This window comes from Austrofundulus limnaeus, unplaced genomic scaffold (assembly GCF_001266775.1).
Source record: "Austrofundulus limnaeus strain Quisiro unplaced genomic scaffold, Austrofundulus_limnaeus-1.0 Scaffold56, whole genome shotgun sequence".
NCBI classification, from domain to species: domain Eukaryota; kingdom Metazoa; phylum Chordata; class Actinopteri; order Cyprinodontiformes; family Rivulidae; genus Austrofundulus; species Austrofundulus limnaeus.
This window is the reverse complement of record NW_013952458.1, coordinates 2,372,305-2,399,841: the sequence shown is the minus strand read 5'-3', so window position 1 is coordinate 2,399,841 and position 27,537 is coordinate 2,372,305. Positions and strand designations below refer to the sequence as shown.

The window sequence follows — 27,537 nt, the reverse complement described above, 5'->3', positions numbered from 1 at the left end:
GTGTGTGTGTGTGTGTGTGTGTGTGTGTGTGTGTGTGTGTGTGTGTGTGTGTGTGTGTGTGTGTGTGTGTGTGTTTCCATAAAATCCATGATTCAACCATATTTTATCATTATCTGTCACATCACAGAATAACAGAAATACATTTTGTTACATATGTCATTTTGACCAGGTGCAGTTCAAAACTTCCTTATCTGATGTTCATTATCATGAAAGCCAGAGCTGAACCAAAGTTTGGTGAGGTCTGTGTGAAAAGATTCATATGGAGCCGCCATTTCAAGCAGAACCTAATGCAGAATATACCAAGAAACTCAGCACCACTCGTGTTGTTTACTGTTCACACTTGCATGCTCATGCATTCATTGTCTCACACATCTTATTGCGTACAAGAGATAGAAGTAAAACAGAAAATCAAACCAGAATTTTTATTATTAATACTAATACTAAGTAAAAGCTTTGTTTGTTTTATTTTGTAAAAGAACCTGATTAGAATCCACAATTGTTCAACAAAACAAAAATATTTGTATAACCAAAGGAATGTCAGTTCTGTTCACATTCACATTGATCCTCTAACTTGTGAATAAACACTTTCTTCAGTCAACTCTCTCTTCTTCTTGCCTCTTGGTGCTTCACCTCCAGAGAAATGTAACGCAGCATAATTCAGATCCTGTCCGACTCCACTCTGTGTAGAAAATTGTAGTTTTATTACAAAGTTATATTGTTACACCCAGCTCTAAATTCTCAATTGTTTCAGTTACACAACTATTCATATTGTTTGGTAATCATTACTTACATTATCATGGTCCAGTTGGTTCATGTCATTGTTCCTTGTTTCTGCATATATTGAACAAATACAAAATTTTTATGCTGGAAACAAATTTTGTGTCAGAAAAATACACTTTGTCATCTAGAAGGTATGCTTGGACAAACAAGTGCTACAGTACAAAGACATTTCTAAACAAAACTGTGAATACAATAAATATATTTTTAGAGCTGCATTGAATGTTAAATATTTAATCATTCAATTGGTATGATTATTTGTTTTTGTGTACTAAATCTCTACCTTATTAGGTTTTACAGCCTGTAATACAATAAACAGCACTTACCTTTAAGCTGCTTACTTGCTGATTTTTTCATTCGGAAACAGATGAAAACAATATTTACAGTCACAGAAATGGCCAGGCAAATTATTATGACCATCAGCAAATTAATTTCGGAACTTGGTGTTTCATCTAGAAAAAATAAATAAAAATCATACAGTTCCATCTGGAAAAACATTTCTTGAATATCTCTAGTATCACAAAATCCTACCCATCTTCARGTTTGTTCTGCTTCCAAATAAGATCTGTCCACATGTGGCCACGGCACAGAGGTAAGTCCCAGCATCAGAGGAGCTGATGTTCTTGGAGAACTGATACCTGCATCCCCTTTCAGTGCCACGTTTCTTATCACAGTGAGCAGCTCTCTTCCCATCAGTGTAGATCATGTCTGGGTAAGACTTATCAGACCGGGCTCTGAACCAGATGGCACCGAGATCTCCTGAACACATCTCATTATTGGAGTCAGAGAGAATTGAACATTGAATTTCCTTTGAGTCTGCTGGATCTGATACAGTCAACTGATGAACAACATTGTAGTTCAATGTTCTCACAGTGTCTCCTAAAAGAATATTATTAAACACAAGGTTATTTACAAAATTACAGACAGATTTCCTGTGAAAGGCACAGTTCCCCTAAAGCACTGAAGCACTAACAGGGGAACTAATTTCCTTACTAGTGCTTTAGGGCTTTTGTTAATTTTAAAATTTAATAGTGGATTAGCACTTGCTAAATTTATAGGCTAAATTTAGAAGAACTAACCGAGGTCTTTAAATGTTATTGAGGGTGAAAGATTTCACACATTTTGTTCATGTGTGTGTCATTTATCCACCAGGTGACATGTTGACAAAGAACTCAAATAAGGCTGTGGAATTTCGTTGATAAGGCTTAAGAGAGCAACATGGCAACATGTGACATGTTGTCTGTTGAAGAATGTTCCATGGGTCAGTTTATTAGGGCATTAGAATTAGCTTTTGATAAAAAATTTCAGGACATTAGTGCTTTAGAATTAGGGGACCTAAATGTTTGAGTTAGTGCTTTAGGGCTAGTGAAATTAATTTTTAGATTAGTGCTATCCACCACTGCAGATTTCCAGGGGTTAGATCAAAAGCACTTATTCTGAAGACTCAAGTAAACTACTTAGTGTATGTCCATAATTCTGGGGGATAAGATAGGATTTTGTAAAATTATTATTTTATGTATTTACTTTGTTTTTTGCAAAGCTTTCAATTCTCTTAGAAAAAATTTTGGACTCGCTAAATCCTGTTCAGGGTCACAGTGCACTTTGAAGGACCACAGTTTAAAAGAGTTTTAAACACACATTCAATATGTTTAACTGGTTTTCAAAAATGGTCATTTGTCAGTAGTGTACTTCAAGAAAAAAAACAATAATTAGACAAATATGGTCTGTAAAAAAAAGTCTATCATTAGATACAGCAGCTGTTAAAGACCTAAGAACAAATTGCAAAGATTTTAATTTTGTTTAGTTTTTTATTATTATTTTAGTAGTAGTATTTTTATTTTATTTTTTGAAGGGGTTGATTTAAAAAATTCATTGTGTAGATGCCACTGTGCGTGTGTTTCCTCCTACGTTAGATAATTAGACCTAGTAATTACCTTTTACTGACAAATAAATCCCACTCCATGTAGCTGTAGTCCAGTCCAAATGAGCACAGTGGTACATGCCTTCATCCTGTTGAACTGTCCTCAGAATTGTTAGTTTGCTTGTTTTTTCATAATTTTTTGCACTAAATCTTGAAGCAGGAAACTCTGATCCAAAGGTGGGTTTTATGTTTTTTTGATGCATCACAATTAATTTCAGATTATCTCCTGCGCTCTGCTTGTACCAGTGAATCAATGTGCTGCTCTGAGATTTATTTGAAACAGCACAGGTCAGATTCACGGGTTCACCAAGAGAAACTGTGATCACTGGGACCAAAGCATCTGGGAAAATACAAATGAACAAAATATCCTTGAAGTTAAGTAGTAAGGAGAAATAAAACAAACAAGTATCACAATTTGTGGGTACCAAAATGATCAATTATTGTACAAGATCTATAAATAACACTTACAGCCTTGATAGAGGAGAAGCAGTGTGACCCACAACAGAAGCATCTTGACAGACCAAATGCTTTTCTCAAGACTCTATGTCTTGAAAGACTAAAGGAGGCGTGGTAATGAAGAGTGTCAAAAGCATCTGATTGGTTTCCGCGTCATTCTTTCATTGTACATTTTCTGTCACCTTTGTCTGCTCTGTCTGAAGTTTATTTTTATAATTAAATGATTGGTTTATTTAATAAAATACTTTTTAAAATTTCATTTTACTAAAAAATGACATCAAAACAAACTGTTCTAATTCCAGGTATGACTTATGAGAATTGTTACAATAAATAATGATAATTATACAGATGCATTTTAAACTAACCACTGGGAAGAAACAAGTCAGTGCATCTCTTATGGCAGTCCCAAGTCAGAGTAAATAGTGAGGGTTTTGTCAGGAAGGACATCTGACGTAAAACACTTGCCAAAACTAACATGTAAGTTAATCAAAAAAACACCTAAGTGGATCGGTCGAGGTTTGTGTTAACCAGTGGCGGCTGGTGGACTTTTCTCCAAGGGGGGCTACAACTCCAAAATAGGCACATCTCCAAAAGCAATCAAATATGTACTGAGTTGTTTCACGACAGCATATTTACTAAACAAATGAATATAATAAAACATTCTTACAATGTCATGTTGTGTTTCATTTTTTGTGCATAATGGGTTCTTGAATGGGTGTTCTTAAATGTAATTTCATTGTGCAAACGATGAAAATAAAGGCTTTCATCATCATAAATTTTACCCTTCTGTTACTGAGAAGCGAATTTCTTCATGACTCTAGTTAAAGTCAGGAATGTTTTAACAAGATTCTTCTCTATTGAGCATGGCCAGTGCAATGAGGTGTGATGTGTACCTGAGGAAAGTCTGGATGGTCAGAGGAGACGTGATGAGAGTCTTCAGCAGAGTCACAGTCTCTGAAGGTGTCCTGCAGATTGTTCTCCACAAAGAGCTGGTACAGAGCCTCAGCACCACTGCAGCTCCTGAACTAGATCAGACTTCTTGGTCCTGTTCAGCACTGGATGAGCCTCCATGGTCTTCAGTGCTGCTTCAGAGAACTGTCCTGCAGGAATCTGTCTGTCTGCAGCAGTGTAGCACTGATCAGGGCTCTCATTTATAAAGGAATTGTGTGGAAACCATACTAAAAGTGAACGTACGGCCAAAAGGCGGAAATGGCGTACGCCATAAAAAAAATTAAGATTTATAAAACCGTGCGTACACGTTTCTGCGCACCTTTCATTTATAAATCACAGCCGCACGTCAGAGTTTGTGCACGAGGTCCCGCCTCAGGTTCTACCCTCTACACACCCACACTCAACCATAAACAGTCAATGCAAAGTACCTCATGAATGTTAAGTTGTATTTAAATCAGTCAGATGATCAATACCTACAAAAGTGATTGGTTCAGACATGCTCCTCCGTGCGTCTGGAGGATGACAGGTGCTGACTGACAGCTGCTCACGTGAACAGAATGTCTGTAATTGACACAGATTTTCCCTCATTTTGCTTTAGAGTAATCTAATGATTTTTATAAAAAAAAAACAAATCTCAGCTTCAAATAAATTTTCTCCCAGAGCCTGCAGGATGATAAAAACAATGAAAATTAAATTAAATTAAATGTCAGATAAAATTAGAAATAAGTCCATCGCTCTTCTCCTCGTCCTCTCCCCCTCCTGCCTGCTCTGTTATCTGCAGCAGACACCACACACACACACACACACACACACACACACGCATGCACGCACGCATCCCCCCACACACGCGTGACAAACACAGACTTTAAACATGAAGTTTTATAACATTCACACTGGCGAGGTGGATGCGCCCAGCGCGTGTATCCAAAGCGTGACTTTTGCTGTCCTGCTGTTCTTGACGGCGAGGGGTCTGTGGGTCAGGGAGGGGTCTGTGGGTCAGGGTCGTCTGAGGAGGAAGGAGATGAAGAGAGTTGCACACGGGAACTTTTATTTAAGATTTAAGTTTTTTTTATTTCAAAGGTCCTCATGGCTCAGCAGCAGAAGCATAAATATTACTGTTAAGAAAGCTGATGATAAAGTTGGAAAAAAATGTAAGTCTGATTCTGAAGGTAAATTAAATATCTGACAGTGACCATTACACAGTGTGGCTCTAAATTCTTCACTTCACCATCTGTGTCGCAGTTTCACGTCTCCAAAATGAGCGTACGCATGGGTCAGAGCTGGAGTGAGGCACCGCACATTTTCATGTCAAGTTTGGATTTTATAAATCACAACCTTGGTGTAAAAAGTGGCCTACGCACGTTTCTGGGCTCATATTGTGCGTATGCCAGTTTTATAAGTCCGACCCCAGATGCTTTGTGAATGTCTCAAGATGATGTCACAAACCTAAAACAATAAATGCACAAATTTAATTCAATATGAAGATGGCTACAAGTGAGCTTTCTAATATATATTTAATATATAGAGAACAATTAATGTTATTTTAATAACAAATTGTTGCACTTCTAAGGTAAACTATTAAATTTTTATTTTAAAAATGTATTCATTTTACTAACAAAACAAAATAAACTATGCACAACATAAGAAAAAATATAAATAAAATGAAAGGCAGCAGAAAGACGAAAAATATCTTCTTATATCTGCCACTTTAAGAATAAATTCAAACAATAGTAATTTACAAAAAAAAACTAAACAGAAACATAAAAAATATCTATATTATATTAAGTAGTGTTCACCATTATATTATATGCTGCTCAAATATAAAGGGAACACCAACACAATCTAACTACACCACGTTCTTGCTCAGTTTTTATTGTTTCTGGCTTATTCAGTCCAAGCTACTTCACTTTAAGTTTCTCCCCATTTGTTCTGCTTTGAAAAGGTTTAGATATAAGAGACTTACGGTGTTTTCTCCATCATTTCTCATTTGATGTTCTCCAAAATCCACCTCGTAATGCCCTGTTGGCTGTCGCCTTATGACGTCGAGTCGTCGACACAGGTGGACCCACCCACTACCGGTGTGTGTTCGCTGGTCAGCTGCGAACACAGGCTTTTTATTCTTTTGCGTTGAGGACTTACTGCGCACAACCAAAATCTTCACGAGTTATGTATGGGAATCTGGGGCGGCGAACACTGAATGACCCGGAAGTGACTCGCACGAAAATGCTCATGAGTAAATTGGAAGTTCACACATCAATAACTATAAATTATTTATTTTGCTTATTATTTATATATAATTTATTTATTTATTTTGCTTATTAGAAAACATATATACAATATTTTGTCGGACCATTTAAAACATTTTATTTTTTTATTTTTTTTTTTTTTTTCATATTTGTGTACCAAAAATAGAGGGGGCGGGGCGGTGAACGTGCGCCCTCTATTGACCAGCCGCCACTGGTGTTAATGACAACCGCCAATGGTGCTGTTGACAAACAGCACTGGTGACGGAAATTGTGCTAAATTTAGTTGAAACCACAAGAAGGGAAGTCAAGAGTTTAAGACTGAGGGTGACAACTCTAAACATAGGAACAGTGACAGGCAAAAGTATAGAAGCTGGTTGACATGATGCGAAGAAGGAAGGTAGATGTTTTATGAGTCCAAGAGACCAAGGCAAAGCTCTCAGCATTGGAGCAGGGTTTAAACTGTTTTATCATGGTGTGGACAGAAAGAAAAATAGAGTAGGGGTAGTCATGAGGGAGGAGTTAGCAAAAAATATAGTACAGGGGAAAATAATCAGATAAGGTAATGAATGTGAAAGCAGAAATAGATGGTCTGGTGCTTGATGATGCTAGTGGCAATACTGCAGGTTGGATATCAGGTGGTAGAGAAAGAGGAATTCTGGAAGGATCTAGATAAAGTTGTGGAGAGTATTACCAGGGAGAAGAGAGTGGTGGTCGGAGCAGATCTGAATGGATATTTTTGGTGAAGGAATCGGAGATGTGGAAGTGATGGGTAGATTTGGTGTCAAGGAAAGGAACCAGGAATGACAAGATGGTAGTGGGTTTTGTCATAAGGACAGAAATAATTGCAGTCAATACCTCTTTCCAAAAGAGGGAGCAACATAGTGTGACCTGTAAGAGTGGAGGTAGCAGTACACAGGTAAGGTACATACTGTGTAAAAGAGAAAACCTGAGGGAGATTGGGGACTTTGCGAGAGAGTCAGACAGCATTGGATGGTTGTGTGTAGAATGACTGTTGTGGTGGAGAAGAGGAATGGAGTAAAATCAGAGAAGATGACCAAATGGTGGAAGCTGAGGAAGGAAGAATGTGGTAAATAGTTCAGAATGGAGGTGTTAAAGTCTTTGGGTGATAGTAACAGCTTTCAGATGACTGGACTAGTGCAGCTAGATAGAGATAAGAGAAGATGGAGTTGGAGTTTTGTCCCGAACACTGTCAGAGAAGATGCATACTATGATTGTTCACCTTGGAACTGTTTTGGTGTTTCTCACATTTGATCTATTGACCTACTTCATTTTTCTTATTCTGGTCTTTTTTTTTTTCAACACAAATTACATTCACCATTTTCATGCAACAATTCTGCAAAAGGTTATGTTTATTTTGGGTTTTTTTTTTTTTTTGGTTCATGAAATGCATAATTGAATATGTTATCCTTAGCTGTTACATGACAATAACAGAAATATATTCTGTTACATCTAGTTATTTTGACCAGGGACACTTCAGAGCTGTTTTACCCGATGTTCATTATCATGAAAGCCAGCGTCAAACCAAAGTATTGTGGGATCTGTGTGGAAATTTTCACAAGGGTCCTTCACTTCAGGCTAAGCCTGATATGTTCCACCAAACTCAACACCATTCATTTATTGTTTATCGTTCACACGTAATCGTTTGTACATTTGACATGTCAACAATAAAAAAGAATGACAAGTTAGAATACAATAAACCAAAAGAAATAATATTATTAAACTGTTTTAGTACCAACTACTGTTTTTTATTCATATCAGACATGTTTTTTCCGATAATATAATTACAGCACTCATAAAAGCTGTCCATATATAACAAGATAAAAAAGGTTTAATTTTTGCAGTAAAAAAAGACTTTTCAGCTAAAGTTTGGATGTTTGTTTTATTTTGTAAAATAGTCTTTCCATGTGTTATTTCCCAAAAGTACAAATGTGCATAAAATTAATCAGCAAATCTAAAATATTTGCAAGAGCAAAAAAAGCAGTTCTGTTCACATTCACTTTGATCCGTTAACTTGTGAATAAACACATTCAGTCCTCAAATCTCTCTTCGTCTTGCCTCTTGGTGCTTCCCCTCCAGAGAAACGTAATGCAGCATAATTCAGATCCAGTCCGACTCCACTCTGTGTAGAAAATTAGATTTTTACCTCAAAGTTACATTGTTACACTCAGCTCTATATTCTCAATCATTTCAGTTAAATAACTAATCATGTTGTATTATTACTTACATTATTATGGTCCAGTTGGTTCATTTCATTGTTTGTTTCTGCACACATTAAACAGACACTCAAACTTTGCTCATTAATAATTTGCATTTAGCTAAAACAACTCATCTTTACCTTATTAAGTTTTACAACGTGTAATACAGTAAACAGCACTTACCTCTAAGCTGCTTACTTGATGATTTTCTTATTCGATACCAGATGAAAGCGATATTTACAGTCACAGAAATGGCCAGGCAGATTATTGATACCATCAGCAAAATAAATTCAAAATTTGRAGTTTCATCTGGAAAACAACAACAAATAGTTGCTTCTAGAAACGTTAATTTATGGTGCACTCATGAAAAACATTTCTTCGATACCTATATTTTTGCAAAATCCTACCCATCTCCAGGTTTGTTCCGCTTCCAAATAAGATCTGTCCACATGTGGCCACGGCACAGAGGTAAGTCCCAGCATCAGAGGAGCTGATGGTCTTGGAGAACTGATACCTGCATCTCCTTTCAGTGTCACGTTTCTTATCACAGTGAGCAGCTCTGTTCCCATCAGTGTGGATCATGTCTGGATAAGACGTATTGGACCGGGCTCTGAACCAGAACACACCATGATCTCCTGAACACATCTCATTATTGGAGTCAGAGAGAACTGAACACTGAAGTTCCCCCGAATATGCTGGATGAGCTGGACCTGAACCTGGTGTCTGCTGAACTACGTTGTACCAAGATGTCCTCTCAGAGTTTCCTATAATAAAAATAAAAAAGTCAAGCACTATGATTATTATGTCAGTAGGGTGAAACACTAGAATGAAAAGAATAATAACAGTTTAGTGTTACCTTGTACTGACAAATAAGTTCCTGTCCAAGTAGCATCTATCCAGTCCATATGAGCACAGTGATACATCCCTTCATCTTCTTTAATTGTCTTCAGAATTGTCAGTTTGCAAATGGTTGATTCGTAAGTTGTTTCATACCTTGAAGCTATAATTTCAGGTCCATAGCTGGGGTTTGTATTTTTACGTAGCATCGTAATCAATTTCAGATTCTCTCCTCCACTCTGCTTGTACCAGTGAAGCCATGTGACGGCCTGATACGTCTCAGTGAAAGTACACGTAAAAGTCACAGTTTGACCAGGTTGAACCGTCACGACTGGAACTAAAGAATCTGCATAAAATAAGAAAAACAATAAACTCAACTTTTTCCTTAAGTTACTTATCTGGGAACATATTTTAGCCCGTGTAAACAGTACTTACGTCCTTGATGAAGAAGAAACAGTGTAACCCATACCAGAGTCATCTTCACACTGGCCTCATCGAGACGTTTGATGCTTAAATACCAGAGGGAGGTGTGGTGATCCAGACCATCAAATGCTTTGATTGGTTACCTCAGTATATACAAAGTGCACTTCCTTTACAGCAAATTTTAAATAATCTTAACTGGAAAGTTTTCATTCCTTCTACAGCAAATAAAATTAAGTTTTGATAAGGAGAATATACAAATCAAGTATAATTTCAGGCTTTGTTTTTTTCAATTTCTTTTTAAAAAGTTTAAAAGAAAATTCTGGCAACAATATTTTTTACAAGAAACATATTAGAAGATGTGTACGAACTAAAACAAATGGAATAAAATATGAATAAAGAATCTCCAACTTGCATCTGCAGCTTTTGATCACTTCATCACCACCTGAAAATCGGCCACAGTAATTAAAAATAATTTAGATTTTTGTTTTTTGAAAAGAACTTAGATCAGTGTCTGAGACTCACATTACAGCTGTAGAAAGGTAACAATACTGAAACTAATGAGACTTGCGGAGATCTCTGAAAAATATTATCATTGCAAAAGGAGAATTATATAAAACAATTGACAATGTAGCTTGCAAACTGAAACGTACAAAAATGTTATGCAGTCAAACATGTTGAACTAGAACTGAAAAGCAGTTATGATCGGGGTCCAAGCCTATTTATGTATGTCTACCTTGGCCAATATCGTCCCCAGAACCCTGTCAACTTTTGCGCCACAGAGTTGTAACATGAGGAGTATGTATAATGTCTAGGAGTATGTATAGCAGCTATACCACTCCGAACATACCAGATCTCCTTTGATCTAGGAAGCTTAGCAGGATCGGTCCTTATTAAGACTTGGATGAGAAACTGCCTGCCAATATTGTGGTAGGTTTTTATTCCCCTCAGTAAAGGTATGATAAAATCTCTAACGTCTTCAGCTGTAAAACTGTTAAACCAATTGCTTTTCATAAATAAAAATTGACTGAAGTTGACTGAACTAAGTTGGGCTGTAACTGAATGAAAGTACAATGTGCTGAAATGGAATGAAAGTGGAATGCTTATAAGTGGAGATTAATCTAAATTCACCAATTGAACTGATTTAAACTAAGTGTTGCAGTTTTTAGAGCTGTCACCTCACAGCAGAAAAGTTGCCGGTTCTCCTCTCGGCCTTGCTGTGTGAAGTATCAGTGTTCACCCGGTGTACACATGGGTTTCCTACTGGTACTCTCCACAAACCAAAAACATACGTTAGGTTTATTGGTAATTCTAAATTGTCACTAGGTATGAATGGTTGTTTGTCTTGTTTGACCCTGGGTAGCCTTGTGACATCTGACTGCTGGGCACCAGCTCCCTGCAACCCAGAAAGGAGAAGTGGGTAAAGAAAATGGATGGATGGATGGACGAGAACAGCTTGAACTTAGAAATTATGTGTTCATGTCTGCAAAGAAACATGTTTCTGCACCACTTCAGTCAGTGTAGAATATGATGCACTGAAACATGGGACTCTTATGAATAAATATATCGACTCTGTTCAGTACTCAAACACAGTCAGAGTAAATGGAGGAGAATACATATGTTAGCTTTTCATATTTTAATATTTCCCACGTCCCTTGCTATTCTAGCTTTCTGTAATGGCTCCATTCAGTCAGTAATCAAATTCAAATAGGCAAGATTCGGATTTAAGAGTTGAACAAACAACGTAAATATAATTGGTTCAATGATTAAATTGTACAATGGCAAACCATTGAGAAAACTCAAAATTCTTAATGCACAAGGTTGCTTAGTTTTTTAAAAAGCTCAATTACCCTTTTTTACACTGTTGAACACATCAAATGAATGAATTGAAATCAAGTGGTGGTTGGATATATTACGTTTATGTGAGGGTACCACAGAAAACAATAAGCTATTCCTTCATTGATTGATGAGAAAAACATTTTCTGTGTGTATCCACTGTTAGGCCCTATACTGCTCCACTTCAATCATCTCTACTTCCTGTTTCATGGCATCTAAAGTCTCACATTGTTTCGAAATGCGTGACAGCTCCAAATCAAACCACTTCTTTAATCATTGTTCATCATTTTTCTAAGGCTGTTCCTTTTTTGGTTAAACTTCCTTTACCACAGAAACTGCAGACCTCGTGGTTTGTAATGTCTTCAGTCCACAAAGCATCCCAATGGATTTAGTGTCAGACCAGAGTCCCTCGGTTTGTTTCACATCTCTGGAGGGCCTTCTGTCTGTCTCTTGGAATTAGAGTGAGTTTCTTGATACTCTACCCCAGTAAGAGTAGATTTTTTCTGGTCCAAAGCCACCTTAAACCAACTCTTTCATCATTTGAGAGGCAGAATTATAAGCATGTTTTTATTTGCATGCAAGTAATAAAGGTTACATTTCTTTAATTTCTGATTAAATTAGTCTTGTAATCTTGAAACTCTTTTTTGTGTTCCTTCATCAGACCTATAAAAGTTTTTGTGATTTTTTAGGGTATCTTAAACATATACAGGGGTTAGACAATGAAACTGAAACACCTGTCATTTTAGTGTGGGAGGTTTTATGGCTAAATTGGACCAGCCTGGTGGCCAATCTTCATTATTTGCACATTGCACCAGTAAGAGCAGAGTGTGAAGTTTCAATTAGCAGGGCAAGAGCACAGTTTTGCTCAAAATATTGCAATGCATACAACGTTATGGGTGACATACCAGAGTTCAAAAGAGGACAAATTATTGGTGTACGTCTTGCTGTTGCATCTGTGATCAAGACAGCAAGTCTTTGTGATGTATCAAGAGCCAAGGTATCCAGATTAATGTCAGCATTCCACCAAGAAGGACGAACTACATCCAAGAGGATTAACTGTGGGTGCAAGAGGAAGCTGTCTGAAAGAGATGTTATTGTCTAAAACCATGTGTATCAGTTTCATTGTCTAACCCCTGTATGTTAATGAATGAAATAAAACATCATACATCTGACATTTTGAAAACTTGAAAATAATGTTATGCTTAATTTCTTGTAGCATTGTGAAACTTCCCACTGTGTGTGTGTTGTTAATGATGCTCAGCTGCTTCCACATCAAATTTTAGCTCCATATCTGTAAAACTGGTTTCAGACAGTTCACTACTTCTGTGTTGGCTAAAGTCAGTTAGCTGCGATGCTCATCTTGAATTGGATAGACTCCAGATACAATTAGTCATAGAGGCAGATCTAATAAACATTTTGTTCACTTTTCACTATGCAGCATTGGGCAGTAATACATCCTGCTTCTAATGGTTATTTTTTACAGTTGCAACAACTCTAAGTTTAAGCTGTTCTTAAAATGTGTCAGACCACAAATTATATTCAGTGATTGCAGTGAATTAGATCAGTTTCATTGTTGTCATTTTTTTGTTTTCTGTAAAATTATTTTTTCTCAGTAACTGAAAAAATGAATTTGTTTAATGGAGATAACATATCCAGGAGAGCCACACAAAAATAAAGACAATAAAAAACATTTTATTGTACTAATTTTTTAATTATTATTGTTTTTCCAAGTCAAAAATAAAAAAAAGGTACACACAACCTAAATGTTTTGGTTAAATACAGTTTTTAAAGACAAATTATGGATTTTTAAATAGTATTTTTTATTTTTTATTTATTTTATTTTACAATTTTCTCTTTTTAAAAATTATTCTTCCATCGTACCAGCTCACAGTGACACACATTCACATCGGTCTTTTAACTCGTGAATACACACATTCTCCCGTCAGTTCTTTCTTCTTTTTTCCTTTTTGTGATTTTCCGTCGGAGAAATGCAAAGCAGCGTAACTGAGATCTGGTGCATTTTCAGTCTGCAGAAAATAACATTTTTATTTCAGTGTGAAATAGTTACATCCAGCTGTACTGTTAAATATCTAAAACAAAACAAACAAAAACAAATTAGGTGATTTAGTAGCCTTACTTACAATTTCTTCTGGTTGGCTTAAGTTGTTCTGTCTCTGTTGTGGACTGGAGCTTTCTGTACACAGAAAACAGTCATCTGGATATTCAAATTATTCTGACTCATTCTCATGAGATAAAATCTATTTGTTCTTTTATTTTGTTCTGTGACATAAGGTTTACGTAGTATTGTGTACAGAAGGTCTTTCTGAAAAAATAAAAAATTGGAACAATGCTTACCTTGTAATTGTTTACATGATTTTTTATGGTGACAGAGGAAAACAATATTTATAATCACAGAAATGACCAAGCAGATAATTATGACGATCTTTTGCCAATGTTTGTGTTGTGATGTTTTATCTAGAAAAGAAAGAGAATCAATGTTATTGCTGCTGAAAAAGCCACATTGGCAGGCTTGGTGATTCCAATTAAATTTATTAAAGTATACCTCCTTTAAGGTTGGTTCCACTTCCTATAAATATCTGCCCACATGTGGCCACGGCACAGTAATAAGTCCCAGAATCAGAGGAGTGGATCTTCTTTGAAAACTTAAATCTGCATCTCCTCTGAGGGTCAAAAGTCTTGTCACATTCCTCAGGTCTGATCCCATCAGTGTACATGATATCTGGATGAGAGTTTTGTGAACTGGCTTTGAACCAGAACACACTGGGATCTTCTGAACACGTCTGGTTCTCAGAATCAGAGAGAACTGAGCACTGCAGAGTCCCTGGGTCTGCTGGATCTGATTCTGTCAAACGCTGAACAACACTGTAGTTTAGTGTCCTCTCAGCATCTCCTAAAACAATGAAATCAACAAGAGCATCAATAAAAACAGCAATAATAATAAAAGATTGATCTAATTCACATTCTGAAAAGTTGTGCAAACCACCGGTGATATGTATGTTTGCTTTAGTGGTGCATTGTTTCCCATTTTATGCAGTTTTTATAATGATATAACAAATGAACAATTTATCGTTGTGTTTTGAACCCCCAAGCTACAACTCGTGGACCCCAATGTAAGAACTCCTGGTGAAAACTACTTAGTGTGTGACCAACATGTTTTAAAGATCAGTCATGCAATTTTTGTGTAAAGTTGTTAGATTTATTTATTTATATATGTATTTTTTTTTTCAAAGTTTAGAGTTCACTCACTCAACATCTATACCTGCTGTTTGTTGTTTAGGGTCAAAGTGCACTTTGAAGGAGCACTGTTTAGGTAAGTTAAAAATACACTGTAATGATCTAACTACTTTATAAAGATTATTGTTTATGTTGCTGTAGTTTGAGAAAGAAACAGATAAATTGGGCAAAATTGGTCTGTAAAAAAGTGCCTTTCATCTTTTGGTTTAGAAGTCAAAGACTTGGCAAATAAATTCATTCTTGTTTCTTTTTGCCGTGAAATTGTATTGTGATCATTTAAAAAAAAATTATTGTTTGGACTTGATATGAAAGAACTGATACTGTAATAAACTGAGACGTTAAAGTTGAAGAGGATGAAAGTTTTCAGCTGTCATTGTGTCATGTCATTGCTTTAAAATGTCATTCTTTATTCTGTAAATGTGATTTTATTTTTAAAATATCAAGTGATTTGCATAAGATAAAGTGTAGTAGCACTTGAAATGTGAACATTGTACATTTCTGAGAGAAGAGAAATCATGGAAAAAATATTCAATGAATGTTTCTCTAGTTAGCAACAACCAAATCTGCCTTTTTTCCTACATTAGATAATTAGACCTCATAATTACCTTTTATTGACAAATACATCGCACTCCATGTAGATTTAGTCCAGTCTATGTGAGCACAGTGATACATTCCTTCATCCTGTTGAACTGTCTTCAGAATGGTAAGTTCACTTCTTTTATCATCACTTTTTGCACTAAATCTTGAAGCAGGAAACTCTGGTTCAAAGTTTGGGGTTATGCTTTTTTGATGCATAAAAACTAATTTCAGAGTTTCTCCTGCGCTCTGCTTGTACCAGTGAAGCCATGTGATGCTCTGAAACGTCTCTGAAGCAGCACAGGTCAGAGTCACGGGTTCACCAAGAGGAACTGTGATCACTGGAACCAAAGCATCTGCATTAAACAATGACAAACACAAGTGAAACCTCAAAAAAGTTGAATAAAAAACACAATGAAATCACATCAGATCAAAACGAACAATCAGAAATCTTTCAGTCAGCTGTTAAAAGGTCACATTTCAGTCAATGGTACTTACATCCTGAATGAAAAAGAAACAGTGTCGCCCATAACAGAGTCATCTTCACACTGTCCTCATTGACACACCAGATTCTTAAGAACAGGGGAAGTGTGAGGATCCAGACATCATTCGCATCTGATTGGTTACCTCAGAACCTACTTCCTGCCACAGTAAACCTCTGATCTTCATGAAATCTGTGACTGTATTGCTTAATTTTATTTTATTTTTGCGTTTTTGAAACATGGCGAGGCTGGAATTAGTCTTTTTTTAACTGATGAAAATTATTTTGTTAAAGCAGTGTCTTAGATGTAGCACAAAAGTGTGGAGTGCAGATTAACATGATTTTACCCCAAGCTTCACCAGCACATCAGAGTTCTTGCTTATTTTGTGAACGGGCACTGGACTGATTGGAACTTAATCAGATTTCAAAAAGGTTAAAACTTGAATTATTCAGAATAGATGGAGTTCAAAATATTAAAGTCACTGAATTCTTCAGACAGTTTCTCCTGATTTTTTTTTTTTTTTTGTCGCTTTTCAAATACCATTTTGGCTACATGTTGCAAAATTCAGATTACCAGCGCAAGATTTTTCTTGGTAAATAACTTCATCCATGATACAAATGACCCTGATTTAGTTTTTTTTACAGGGAGGTTAGGTAAACCATTCAAAGAAACACACCTATTGGAAGTTTACCAGGCTAGTCATTATTTTTGTAGTTCAGAGTATACAGCAACACAGTTTTGTTAAAAATTCTTGTAGCACTAATTAAAAAATGGTTAAATAGTAATTTGTTAGAAAATTTTACTCTATTAAATGTATTGATAAATATTGACCTCTAGCAATTATGAGAGCAAGTCCATGTTAAACATTGACTGACCTTTTCCCAGAGCAACATGATGAGCTATTAGGTTAGTTGTAGGATGTATTATACCCCCAAGTACAATCTTTAGGACCGAACAGTTAGTTTTATTAAGTCATTTTAGTGCAGCTGAGATGAAGATCTCCAAATCTGAGGCCACAGTCCTCAGTCAGAAAAGGATGGACTGCCCTCTCCAGGTTGGGAATGAGGTTTCTGCCTCAAGTGGAGGAGTTGAAGTATCTGAAGGTTTTGTTCACGAGAGAGAGAATGGAGCATGAGATCAACAAACATGCAATATCACGTTCTGTTTTACTGATGTACTGTGAGGAGGAGCTGAGCTGCAATGCAAAGCTCGTATTTTCCAACAGAACAAGATCACAGACACAGGCAGCTGAGAGGAGATTTCTCCTGAAGGCAGCTCGGCAGAAGTTTAGTTATCGAGGAAAGACAGAGTAGAGCTGCTGCTCCTCCCCATTGAGTTTAAAATATATCTGCACTTGTGCATTAATTTGTAAATTAAGTTTAGGTTCATTATGGTAAGACTTTAGCACAGGAAGATATATGTAAACTCGATGTGATTCCAGATAAAAATGAGTCAGTAACTCCATAACACTAATTATATGTGTATAATCAACTTTATATTGTATATAATTCAATTCTATATGAAACATATTGAGTTGGGCATGCTTTCTTTTTATTTTTACAACTATTGTTGAAGCTTAAAACAAAACCCATAAGTTCATTATTAAGAAATAATCCCCACTGTAGGAGCTCTGCAGTAACACATTCAAGCTGATCTGTTAACTTGTGAAAACACTTTCTTCTGTCTTCAACTCAGTTTGCTCTTTTCCTTTCCGTGTTGTTCCGTGAGAGAAATGTAACGCCGCATTGTTCAAATCCTGTCTATTTTCTATCTGTGCAGAAAAATGTAAGTTGTTTTTTTTTTTAAACATGTTTTCAGTTGTATTGTTGATGATTTAAAAAAGAAACATTTGTGTGATTTGGTGTTATTACTTACATAATCTTCTAGTTGGCTCAAATTGTTTTGTCTTTCATGGGAAGAGTGGGTTTCTAAAGGATTAAAAAGACACATGGTTCTTCAATGTGTTGCTGATAAGTTTAAAATAAAAGCATATTGGTCTCCTTTTTTAATTCGGTCAGCAACACTTACCTTTCAGTTGTTTACATGTTAATCTTTGAATTTGGTAACAAAGGAAAATAATATTCACAACCATGGAAAGGACCAAGCAGATGATGACCACCAGATCAGTTTCTTGAGAATCTTGTGTGTCAACTAGAAATTAGAAACGAAAAACAAAAGATAAATGTTTTTGCTTCTGGGGGAAAAAAGATGATTTAATGATGAAAAAACATAAAAATAAAAACACTTATTTGCAGTTGTATTTGCTTTTCAAGTAAGACCTGTCCACATGTGGCCACGGCACAGTAATAAGTTCCAGAATCAGAGGGGCCGATCTTCTTGGTGAACTTATTTCTGCATCTCCTCTGAGGGTCAGATGTCTCGTCACAAATTTCCTGTCTGTTCTCATCAGTGTACATGATATCTGGATAAGAGTTTTCTGACATGGCCCTGAGCCAGAACACACTGAGATCTTCTGAACACGTCTGGTCCTCAGAGTCAGAGAACTGAACACTGCAGAGTCCATGAGAGTCTGCTGGATGGCCTGGATTTGTTGGCCTCTGAACTACAGTGTAATTTAATGTCCTCTCAGTCTCTCCTGTAACAATAATAATAATAATAATAATAATAATAATAATTTAAATGTAAATTAAACATTAAAGGTGTTGTGTTTTTTCTTTATTGTTTACATAAAAGGCTTTTAAACAAGTATATTAAAATATTAGAAAGTATAATTTAAAAGGTTTAAAGCATCTTTACTGAGTGTACAATTATTTCTCTAAGCTCATATAACTCGCTGGATTTGCACATATTTTTGCTAACTTTAAAGCTTTACTGCTCAAAATAAAATGCATCCAGCAAATCTTCAATTAACTAGTACCTCACAAATTAGATTACCGGTAATTACATCAGTTTAATGTCACATAAACTTTCAGAAAACAGCTCTATAATGAAAATATATTTTTAGAATGAATGAAACTTCAAAATTTTCATATAAAACTTGCTACTAAAACATTTTAATCTTTGTTAACTTTTCTTTTTAACTAAATATTTTCAAGCTTTTATATTAGCAAAGGCTTCTGTTCTTTTAAAATACAATTAATATTTAAGAATAGACACAGGAGGAAATGTCTGTCACATACTAAAACAAATGAAATATATGTTTAAAATGGTCTTTCAAGTGCAGAGGATCTTAATAGCACGACCAGGTGCTCCTTGCAAGATTTCTGACAGAGGAGTGAAAAGATTTATCAGAAGAGTTGTCCAAGGACCACTTGTGGAGAGCTTCAGGAAGACCTGGAATTAGCAGGTACGTTTGTTTCAAAGAAAACAATAAGTAATGCACTGAACCACCATGGCCTGTATGCAYGCTCACCACGCAAGACTCCACTGCTGAAGAAACAGCATGTTGAAGCTCCTTTAAAGTTTGCTGCACAACATTTAAACAAGCCTGTGTAATACTGGGAGAATATAGTCTGGTCAGATGAGACCAACATTGAACTGTTTGGATGCCAGAATACACATCATGTTTGGAGGTCAAATGGCACTGCACATCAGCCCAAAAACATCATACCAACAGTGAAGTTTGGAGGTGGGAACATCATGGTGTGGGGCTSTTTTTCAGCATATGGTACTGGCAAACTTCAAATAATTGAAGGAAGGATGAGTGGAAAAATGTACAGAGACATTCTTGATAAAAATCTGCTTCCTTCTACCAGGATGATGAAGATGAAACGTGGCTGGACATTTCAGCAAGACAATGAGCCCAAACACAAAGCCAAGGAAACTCTCAGTTGGTTTCAGAGAAAGAAACTAAAGCTGCTGGAATGGCCCAGCCAATCACCTGACCTGAATCCAACAGAAAATCTATGGAAAGAACTAAAGATCAGAGTTCATAGAAGAGGTCCACGAAACCTTCAAGATTTGAAGACTGTTTGTGGAAGAATGGGCCAAAATCACACCTGAGCAATGCATGCCACTAGTTTCTCCATACAGGAGGCGTCTTGAAGCTGTCATTGACAACAAAGGCTTTTGTACAAAGTTTTAGATAAATTTCAGTAAGTGTGTTCAATACTTTTTCCCTGTGTCATTCCACATTATTACACATAACTTCATTTCTGGACATTTATGGTTTGATTTCTTTGTATGTATGGATCACTTGGGTTGTTACCAAAATCTGGTGAAAATTTCATGTCATTAGCACCTCTAGTAATATATTTACTGAGAAAAATGGTGACGTGTTCAATACTTATTTTACCCGCTTTATTCTGACATACGATCACTTGGTTTTTCGAGGATTGTTTTCATGCACAACTTTGCACATTTTGGCAGACAGATTCCTCCGTAAGCAAAGTCTTTTCTGTCTTCATGAGTTTTTTTTATAAATGTCTGCTTCTGGATAAATCAGTCTAGATTTTGGAAGCAAAATGTAGCGTCGAAGCACCTTCAGCATAAACAAACACACAGGTGAAAAGATTCCAGCAGTTTGGATGGAGTATGTACAGGCAGTATGTAGAGGCCTTAAAAGTAAAAGAGGTCCCAGTTTTTCTTAGGTGTAATATAGACGGAGAGAAAGATGCTAATGCCCATCAAGTCATGCTTCAAATAAAGGGTTTAAAGCTGAGCTTACAAAAAACAAATAAACTCACAACTGTATGTTTTTTTTAGTATTTTATTACACATATCATTGGCAATCATCCTCAAAAAGCGGGGGAAAAAAGCAAAAACAGCTATATCTCTCTGGGGACATGGCACATTGGAACTCCAGTAAACCCTGTTTGTGTCTGTTTTTCTTCAAATATCTGGCAACCATAAATGGAGTATGGATTTCTTGAATGGTTGTCTCATTACAGTACTTCAGTGAAGTGATCCTGCATTGCCACCCTGAGCATTTCCCCCACCTTATCCCCCCCATGGAAAATGTTCTAGATCCACCACTGTCAWACAGTGTTTTATTGAAATCCTTTGTGACTTCTAATTCAGGCCAATAAAAGACTAAATGGAAAGGCTTAACTCAGTAACAGGGCTGGATTAACATCTTGGCAAAGAGACAATCTGTAGGGAAATTGTTAGTGGCAACCATAGGAGTTGGTTGACATCTCTAAAATTTTAAAGGTAATGGAGCTTATTGTTTTCTGTGTTAGAAAAGCAAAAACTGAACCATCTAATACAAAAGAAAGAYTTGTTCCATAACATTACAGACACTTTACTGCAAAAAAACAACCTTTATGACAGTAAAAAATTGTTTTAACAGTACAAATAATGTTCAGTTTTTGAATAGGTATTGTTTAACAGACAGAAAAATGCCTAAAAATACAAATAACTAATATAGCAAAAACCTGAACTTCACACAAAATCAGTATTTTATTATACGTCACCTGCAGAATTTAAACTTTTGAATGAGCTCATCTTAGCTGGTCGCTGTGTGTTTTTTCACAGATTGTTTAATGGTGGAATATGTGCATTCTCCAGGTGTTTCTCTCCTGTTCTTCCATCTTGTAGATTTCTGTGAGAAGTTCAGCGCTACATAGTTCATTCCATCCTCTTCACCATCCTGCTAATGAATAGAGTTTTATGTCAACAGAAAATAAATCAGACAGTGAATTTAAACTGTGTTTAATTATTTCAACTGAGTGAAAATATAATATTTTCTGTATAAATGTGCTGCAAATACACATAACTTATGTTTAAATATTCATCTGTCACGTTTTTTTTTTACCATGTTGCCAGGCTGATCCACTGTGAATTCATCTAATTTAATACAAGTGAAAGCTGTTCCATCTCCTGTTCGAAGAAATACAAAACTCGTTCAACATTTTACATCAAAAGAGTGCAGGAATGATTTTTTATTATTATYATTCTGCATATTAACACAATAAACATACCTTTGCTATAGTCAGAAGCTCCTTTTTGCTTCCTTCTGGTAAGAATCAAAGTTAAATTTATAAGAACAGAGCAGCCCAGCAGGACTCCGAGAATGATGACCAGGAGCGACACTTCTTGTCCTGGAATTTGACAAATTATACAGTWAATGTAACATAACTGTTACATTTTCAATTGTTGCAACTTCATAGATCTAAATGAATATGAACACAGGCTTCAGTGTTAAACTGATTATTATCTCTTTTACATTAAAACTGAAAAACTCAATGAAAACGAGGAACTCTATTTGACAATTTTAATCCACACCAAAGATATCGCATATATCACAGAAAAATGTTAAAAACAAAAAACATTTATGGACTAAATCAGAAGCTGCTGTTGGTTGCCAACTGTGGTTTATGGGCAAACCATGGAGGTTATTTCTTCTCAGCCTCAGTGTGGGTTTAGTACCTAAAAATAAGCGCATTGTTACTGAATTAARTAAACTTGCTGAACTATGTGAACACCTTATAAACTTAGGACTCAGCACCACAGTTTATTCTGCAGAATTTAAACACWTTTTTTCTTTAAATGGGACCAAAACATATAAAATGTAACATGTTTGTGTTATTTGAGAAATTATAATAAATCAAATATTAGTTTTTTTCTGTAGATTATTATTTTACACCAAAGCATAGTAATAAAGTTATTTTTTGTTCTAATTGTTTTAGACAGCATCATATTCATTGTGCATATTTTTTGTAAACAACACCAAACAGCAAAGGTTGGTCAAAAGCTAAGCCAGAAAAATAGCTCACAGAAAATAATAAAGATAGCAAAGTCAGCAAAACCCAACTGAAGACATATTTACTGTAGCCTAAACCTACATTGTTTCAAAGTTTGTGATACTTTTTATTAAAAATCCATCAATTTTCTGTTAYTTATGATCTGTACGGAGTTTCTATTTGCGAGCATTTCAAGTAGATTTTACGTAAGAAAACTTCAGATGCCTGAAAACAAAAAAAAATCATTGTTTATATCTTTCATAAAAACATACTTATCTCCACTTTAGTTCCCTCTCCAAACAGGATCTGACCACACGTGACGACAGCACAGTAGTAGGTCCCAGCGTCCGAGGACTTCTGAATCATTTTGGACAGCTGATAGATGCAGCTTCTTCTTGTTTGCGGATCACACTTGGTTTTATCCGTGTAAATTAATCCYGGATTAGATCCAGCTCTGAACCAGAATGCTCTGTGCTCACACTGATGGGAGTTTTCTTTCTTCACCGGGAAAAGTGAACAGTTCAGAGTCACTGCAGTGCCGAGGGAGACCGATTTGGTATCTGAACTTTGGTTCACGTACTCAAGATTATTTTGAGGACCTAAAGGTTTCAAAGAGAATATATATATATTAAGTTTTGTTTAGGTGATCACAGAAACAAACAAAACAAAATTCAATTTTTTTTTTTACCTCTCACAGCCAGATGGGTACCATTAACAAAGGCCATCGTGTACGCTGTTCCTGTCTGGCAGAAGTAAGTTGCTTCATCCTCTTTGCTGACATTTTTTATGGTGAGAGAATGCACATCAGCCATATTTACGACACTGAATCTTGAGTTTTCAAACTGTTTTTCAAGATTTACATGGTTAAAACTTCCTTTGGCAACTGTTTGGACCATATATCCATAGTTCAGTTTGAACCAGTAAAACAACCCCTTTTCATGGCCGTAGACTTCACATGTCAGAGTCACRTTGCTACCAAGTTCAACTTCAGTCAAATGAATCTGCTCAAGAAGCTCAAGGGTTTGAATCACAGCTGAAAGAAAGCAAAAGAACAATGACGTGACAACAGATTCTTTTAAAAAGAACAGACTTTTATAGTAACCATTTTTTTCTTACAAGAAGTGAACTCACAGAAAGAACTCAGAAGAACGAAAACAGCCAGTCCTCCCATCACTGCTGCTTCCTTCACACGACTGATGTCCTCCCACTCAGAAGGGAAAGTCAGGTAATGAAAAAATACAAAGCGGAAACCAAGGTGATTGGCTGGAACATAAAAGATGCACATTCTACAATTCTGTGCAGCAAATGACCCATTTACGTTGCATTAAAAAAACATTTTTATATAACTACAGAGCCCATTTTAACACATATGTTAACTAAAAGAAGAATGTTTGACTTTTAAAGGCAAATGGTAGATTTGTTAAACAAAGACAAAAACTTATACTTAAAGAAACAATCAATGTCAGTCTCTCACTTTGATATTTTAAAACTTTATCTCTGCAGGGAAATTTTTTTACAAAACCTGTACTTTCCTGTTTTGATTTTTTTAGCTTGAGATGATCCTGTTAATTACTATTACAACATAAATTACTGCAACAACATAAATTACCATTACAACATAAACCTTCAATGCTACAGCAGATTCATTAAAAGAGTCACTGTAGTTATGGGAGCGCTAAAAACTAATAATCATTGTAAAAAAAGTTCATTTRGGTCCAGTTTTATGTTGTTTTACAAATTCACTTAATTTAATTTTAGTGAGAAAAGCAGGAAACTCTACCAGATCGTCACAGGTAAGCAGCACATCTAATTTTTTTTTATCAACACAAAAAAAGAAAAAAAATCAAATTTACCATACACCATTTTCACGTGATCTAAAAAAAAAACATCTACTCAAATGTCTATTATAATTACAAACATATTTTATAAACTGTATCAATATTGTAAGCATGCATTRAACCCCAGATTTTTCTACAAAAGCTGCAAGTTCTTGAGCTTTATCTGAAAAATCTGGAGCAAAAAAAGAGGTCACCAGAATGATGAACAGATTGTCAAGTAAGTTGCTGCAACCTGACCACACCAGATCGTGAGATAAATCACAGCTTTTAGGTTTGTGCTATATATTTCATAACACATTACATTCCACAACTCATACTTTCCACTGAAGTCATTCAAACCCCAATTAATCAAATTATATCTTATAAGCAGTGCCTATCAAACTTATTCACTGCATTGAATGTTTTATACAGAGCCCACCCAGTGACAATGGACGAAAACACATGCAGAAAAAAAAATTGTGGTCATAAGTTAGTTAATGCGTGGCCTTGAGATAAWTATTGCATAGACTGTTAACATGAACAAGTTTTAATTAACTTTATTTCATTTGAAAATAGGACTGAATGATATACTTTAGTCACTTGCAGCTAAGCATGAAGTAATTCTTAGCACAATGTGTTGAAGCTATAAGACACATGTGACCACTGGAGTTGTCTTTGTCCAAAAAGCTTTATGTTTTAAGCCTGACACTCAAAGCAGGCTCCTCTCTCACCCTGTGTTTTTGCTACAGAAGGACTCAAAGTAGAAAAATCCAAAAAATAATAAGTGTGTGGTACCTTTGAATAGTTAACACAAAAACAGCATATTCATCTGACTCACAAATGTATCTATCACAGAGACATGTGTRGCACTATTTAATGTACGGAAGGACTAGGTGGAATAAATCAGAAGACTAAATTCGTCTACTGGAGCTGTTAGTAATCAATAAAAACAATACAAAAGAACTTTTTTCAATACCATGTATTTTAAAGAGAAAATTAAAGTGAACACCACAAGACAAACATACATAGAACCCAAAATAATAAATACAAAATATACTCAGTACTGCAGTAGATCTTCTATACATTTGTGCACAACCGTCTTAAATTTCCCCACTGGTCAGTACAGTGTCTGACCGACACACATTCAAAAAGTCCATAGTTGAATTGTCCAGATATTTGAGATGACAATGTCCAAGCGCAAGTCGTTTCAGATGAAGAGATGAATAGTGGATTGTGTGTCTGAATGGTAAGATGGAGGGGGAAATGATACAGACCAACAGCCTCCTACCAGACCAGTATGGAAGAAATCTCAGGTTCTCCTGGCCCCAGCCAGTTCTCAGAAGCTCGCCGTCCTTTAACCCTAAAAAGGGTCACCTGGCCTGTATTAAAATAAACAGGACCAGTAAATTACCAGCCTGCTAGTTAGACTTTTTCAATTACATACAGAAATAAATGCAATTATATCCTAAATCTAATCTTTCAGACAAAATAAAACATTGATCTCATTATCATGTTGAATTTAAGAAATTAAATCATATGACAATTGATCAACAATTAGCATTGGCTACCACCACCAAGATGCTAAACAAAACAAACAACGTCTTCACTCCTCACCAATTCCATTTATAGTTCAGTGCATGACAGCTTCACGGCTCCAAGCTCACTGGATGTTCAGATCTACATGATTTTTATATTGTAAGTTTGAAAAACTGCAGAACAAACAAAGAGATGAACTGATTGTTTGGAAGCACCAACCTGTAGCTCCTTTGTCTCCAGCTCTCCCCCTCACACCTGACTGGGAAAGCTGGAGCAGGCCCAAATAACCACCTCAGGTGCGTTAATTGGCTGAATGCACTGTGTGACTGACTGTCACTCTAACCAATGGAGCAGCAAAGGCGGGACTAAGGGCAGTTTTTACCCCRGGTTACACATGACAGCTCAAAATTATCTTGTGGCCACGAGTTTATCTTCATGGCCACACATTTTTATCTTGTGACCATGTATACTTTTCTATCCAATGTCACCATGTGGGTTTCGTAGTTTTACTCCATTTCTATTTAAATGAAAGATCAATATAAATTGCCAGTTCTTTTTTTTTTTTTTTTACAAAAAATAAAATTAAATTCCTCTTCAGTGACAAAGTGAAAATTAATCATCTAGAAATATTGGCAATTAAATACAGATATGCAAAGTAAAAAAGAGCTTCATAAATATTATCCGTACACATCAGTATTTAGAACACTTGTCTTTTTTTTGTCCCTCTCACAGAAAACTTAGAATGATGAAGATCCTGATTAACAGCTGTTTTATGCACCATCTGTCTTTCAGAAAATTAAGGCTAACAGAAAAAACGTTGGCTCGAAATGCCCCCCAGGGACCCCTTTTTTTAACCACGCCCCCTTTTCATTGTGACCATCAAAGTTAGGGGCACAGAAAACTTAAATGGCAATAACTTTGCTATAAACTAACCTAATTTTATAAACGAGGTATCAACAGATTTGTATTGATTAGCTCTTCAATTTCAATGACATTTCATTGAACAAGTATGCATGCGATGATATCATCAGGGGGTCAAACTGTCACCACCCCTAACAGAAAATGAACGATTTCATTTGAAGTTTTTCTTTTGATTCTGGTTGCTATTTTGCTTATTTTGGGTTCAGTTCTGACCATTTTCAGAAAAATGTTTTTGTTGTTTGTTAAGCCACGACCTACGAATTAYTTAAAGAGAAATAAACCGGTGTGTTCCCACATTGTCAAGTGTCCTTTAATTTCATGGCTTCCCACACTTGAAAAGGAGGACTTGTAGACTTCAGGATTTCACTCAAACCTTTATTTTCACCAGTGAGTGTGAATCAATGAATAGGTGAAAAACCTACAAAACACATACAAAACTTTTTAATATACATTTTAAACATTTGGCTCAAAGTTAATAATTTATCTTAATTCCATTTTTAACCTTAGACAACATGTCCTTCACAATTTTAACCATGAAATCAAGTATTAAATTACTGAATTTTGTATTTGCATTTTTAGAATTACATTTTTCTTTTCTTCAGGAAACAAGTTTTTTTTTCACATTAAACATCTTAAATATGCATTT

At 35.7% G+C, this 27,537-nt stretch overlaps 1 protein-coding gene and 1 long non-coding RNA gene across 2 annotated transcripts in view; both read right to left on the bottom strand.

Annotated features, from left to right (window-relative positions):
* The window catches only part of LOC106518089 (uncharacterized), a 30,643-nt gene extending 3,433 nt beyond the window's left edge, over positions 1-27,210 (bottom strand). Inside the window, exons 1-15 of the mRNA XM_014009190.1 lie at positions 27,187-27,210; positions 23,749-23,880; positions 23,306-23,650; positions 22,890-23,216; positions 21,856-21,975; positions 21,690-21,754; positions 21,386-21,527; positions 14,224-14,571; positions 9,840-9,956; positions 9,424-9,750; positions 8,975-9,331; positions 1,309-1,536; positions 1,104-1,229; positions 791-831; positions 572-679 (exon numbers count right to left, since the gene is read on the bottom strand). Of these exons, the coding sequence (XP_013864644.1) occupies positions 572-679; positions 791-831; positions 1,104-1,229; positions 1,309-1,536; positions 8,975-9,331; positions 9,424-9,750; positions 9,840-9,956; positions 14,224-14,571; positions 21,386-21,527; positions 21,690-21,754; positions 21,856-21,975; positions 22,890-23,216; positions 23,306-23,650; positions 23,749-23,788 (2,691 nt within the window). The 5' untranslated portion in view covers positions 23,789-23,880; positions 27,187-27,210. The remainder of the gene's footprint in view (positions 1-571; positions 680-790; positions 832-1,103; positions 1,230-1,308; positions 1,537-8,974; positions 9,332-9,423; positions 9,751-9,839; positions 9,957-14,223; positions 14,572-21,385; positions 21,528-21,689; positions 21,755-21,855; positions 21,976-22,889; positions 23,217-23,305; positions 23,651-23,748; positions 23,881-27,186) is intronic.
* LOC106518169 (uncharacterized) lies at positions 8,397-8,827 on the bottom strand. The gene is made up of 3 exons (XR_001310283.1): positions 8,751-8,827; positions 8,597-8,634; positions 8,397-8,491 (listed from the first exon to the last, which is right to left on the bottom strand). It is a non-coding gene; the product is annotated as an uncharacterized LOC106518169 (long non-coding RNA).
* Positions 27,211-27,537: the final 327 nt, after the last annotated feature.